This window comes from Lathyrus oleraceus, chromosome 5 (assembly GCF_024323335.1).
Source record: "Lathyrus oleraceus cultivar Zhongwan6 chromosome 5, CAAS_Psat_ZW6_1.0, whole genome shotgun sequence".
Classification (NCBI taxonomy): Eukaryota; Viridiplantae; Streptophyta; class Magnoliopsida; order Fabales; family Fabaceae; genus Lathyrus; species Lathyrus oleraceus.
Window position 1 is genome coordinate 636,876,188 of NC_066583.1, and position 3,264 is coordinate 636,879,451.

A 3,264-nucleotide genomic window follows, 5' to 3' on the forward strand; every position below is an offset into this window, starting at 1 on the left:
ATAATTTACTTAGAAGTGGAGTGGCGGTTTTGTTGTCTAAGTAATGGCTGGTTTATCCGCCACAATTTTCATTAGTTTTTCTAAAAATAAAAATAACTTGTGGCAGTTTAAACCGCCATAATGTTCCAATTTAAATCTAGATATATATTAATGCATCATTTATAGTCCAACAAATGTGATAAAACCAAACTATTTTTCATTGACAACAAACATAAGAATATTTAATCTAGTGAGTAACATTACTCATTATCTGTATCCCAATCTCAACAATTCTATATAATTTGCAACCATTTTTCATATATTTCATGATAATAATTGATTGATTCATCGGTATCTCTAACTAATAGAAGCTAAATAAATTTAATTTCCACAAAAGAGTAAACTCAAATACCAATCTCTATTCTTAAATTTATGACATGTTTATGAAACAGACACTAGAAACTGCATGTAGCAGCAGATGACTATCAAATGGTTAGAAGAAACATGTTTATAAAACATTAATAAATTGTAACATATCTATGAACTTATCCATAATAAGGATTATTTTGGGGAGGAAACATATGAATCGTCAACAACTTTGAGAGAAAATAGAGGAATAAAATCTCAATTCTAAAATTCCTATATCAATTTCTTATTGGAGTGTAGGATTCTTTATTTTTTTTAAATATGCAACTATGGTCAGGAACTTGAAAGTGCACTATGTATTCTTAATTTTAAGCTCTGTGTACTCTTTTAAACACTCAGTTTTTTCTATATTATCAAACTAGTAAAGGACCCGTGCGTTCGCACGGGTCGCGCAAGTGCAATAATTTATTTTAAAAAAATTAAAATATAATATATTTTTTTGTTTATATATATATATATATATATATATATATATATATATATATATATATATATATATATATATATATGGTTGGATCAACGTACACAAATTTATTGCATAAGAGTTTTTTTTAATGTAATATATATTTTTTAAGTTAAATCATTTTTGTTGCTGGACTTATTTCTCACCATTTCAAAAAATTTCCACAAATAACTTTTTCCAGTTTGGGACATAATAAAGTAAAACATTATTAATTTATAGTAATATAATTTGCTTAATTTTTTTGTATACTATATTAAGGAAATAATCAAAAAATATAATACAAAAATATTTTTACAATTTATTGGTATATTGATATATAATAAACATTCCATTGTTAATGTTATGAATAAACATTCCATTTATCATTGAGATTTTGGACATAAGAAATAAAAATATATTTATTTAGTAATGGATGAAATTTTCCAATCTGTTACTAATTTGAGGTATAAAAGCGCAAATATTAATCTTCATAATAAATGATTATTTAACCAAAATACATAAACCATGTAAAAGAAATACCATAACCTCATTTGTTTTAAAATATAGTAATGAATACTACCAAATGTTGAAATTAATTGTAATTGATACAGTAAGGTTTAATGCAACAAAAGATATTAAAACAAAAGGTTCACAATTTTAGTTAAAATTGTGAGAAATAAGTCCAGCAACAAAAATGATTTAACTTCGTACAATTCTTTGGTCCTTAAAAAACTGGGTTTATACAAAACCTGCCCGCAACCTTTTAGGAAGTGATGATTGATTACCCTGTAAAAAACAATTACATCCATATAAACAAATGTTAAAACATAATGTATATTTTATATAACTCATTCAATAAAATTCTAATAATAAACAACGACATTTGTTGATATAATATAACTAATGAAAAACTTACGTTCTATAAGTTTTCAAAAACTTCTTTGAACACGACGTTTGTTGTAGAATTCAATGGATGGTTATCCTTGTCATGGATTAATATCTTAAGCCCTTTTTTGCTTTTGACTCTTGATATTGCAACATATAGTTGACCATGACTAAATACACTTCTAGGCAAATACAATCCAACATAATCCAATGACTGACCTTGAGATTTGTTAATTGTCATAGCATAACATATAGTTATGGGAAATTGCCTTCTAGTCATTTTGAATGGCCACGGAGATTGTGTTGGAGTCATATCCATTCTTGGAATATAGATAACCCCTCCAATATTCTTTCCAGATATAATCTTTGCCTCGATAACGTGGTTTGCCAATCTTGTAACTATAAGCCTTGTTCCATTGCAGAGACCTTCAGGTTGATCAATGTTTCGAAGCAACATAATAGGGGTCCCAATCTTCAATTTAATCTTGTGGTTAGGTAGACCGGAAGTTGTAAGTGTATTAAAAAATTCCGGGGTCAAAACATCAAAAGCTTCATTTCCTTCACCGTCAAAAGTGTCTACAGAATCTGAACTTAAATATTCCTTTTCTTCACCTTTGGGAAAATTTTTGAAATTTTATTATTATAAATCTATGTTAGTACATATAAATATATGAATGTATCTATAAATATGTTTACAATGGATAACGCATACCTGGTATGAATCCCAAAACATATTGATTTATGATGTCAACCGTTTCAATTGTTCCTGCCAATATAGCTCTTGATTGCAAAAATTCTGGATTCTTGTAATTGTTAAGAAAATTCGGATATGTTTCACTAACAATGGCTTCTAGTGGATCATCATAGTTAGAAAATTCGGATACAGTTGGTTGATTATATATCCTTCCATCATTTCTTCGTTTAGATATTAAACGAAGTTTTAAATCAGAAACACCTTCTTCACAAAGTCTGTCCCTTGCCATGCGAAATGATTGTGCATGAATATTATGTTCATATAACATTTCAGATAGTTTTCTCACAATATTAACATCAACTCCACTTTTTGACCTATAATGAAAAGAGTTGAAACAGTTTATTGCAAGTTTCTTAAATAAATAAATTTAAAGTTTGGAAAATAATAGATATCTAACCTGAATCCATGCATTCTGTTTTCAATTTCATTCTCAATGTCATAAACATATAGTTGTGCAAATCGTGGATTTTGACCTGGCATCGGTAACATGCTTCCTATTCGGTGACATGATTGACCTTGGATACGAAAATTGGGAGGGCATCTACCGTTGTTAAATCGATTGTCCACTTTCGCACCGGGAGATGTAAATGCAAACATAACGTTGTACATTCGAATTTGTTGTTGGAATTTTTTGATTCACATGATTCGTTGTCAAACAACAGATGTTGTAGAACTTTAGGAGCGGGTTTTAACAAAGGTAACTGAACTTTTCCTGATCCACAACACATGGAAAATTTAGAGAAATCATTGAGAATCATCCTGAGTTCTTTTTATATGG

General features: G+C 28.4%; 1 protein-coding gene across 1 annotated transcript; it reads right to left on the reverse strand.

Annotated features, from left to right (window-relative positions):
* Positions 1-1,766: 1,766 nt before the first annotated feature.
* On the reverse strand, positions 1,767-2,966 carry LOC127082599 (uncharacterized). The gene is made up of 3 exons (XM_051022827.1): positions 2,884-2,966; positions 2,445-2,800; positions 1,767-2,344 (listed from the first exon to the last, which is right to left on the reverse strand). The coding sequence occupies exons 1-3, from the start codon at positions 2,964-2,966 to the stop codon at positions 1,767-1,769; spliced, it is 1,017 nt and encodes a 338-aa protein (XP_050878784.1).
* Between the last annotated feature and the right edge of the window lie 298 nt (positions 2,967-3,264).

Excerpts from the sequence above, each read along its gene's own strand:
- LOC127082599 (XM_051022827.1), bottom strand. The coding sequence starts at position 2,966 with ATGCCAGGTCAAAATCCACGATTTGCACAACTATATGTTTATGACATT. Across the intron at positions 2,801-2,883 it reads AACAGAATGCATGGATTCAG|GTCAAAAAGTGGAGTTGATG; the intron begins GTTAGATATCTA and ends TTTTCATTATAG. Across the intron at positions 2,345-2,444 it reads TGTTTTGGGATTCATACCAG|GTGAAGAAAAGGAATATTTA; the intron begins GTATGCGTTATC and ends ATTTTCCCAAAG.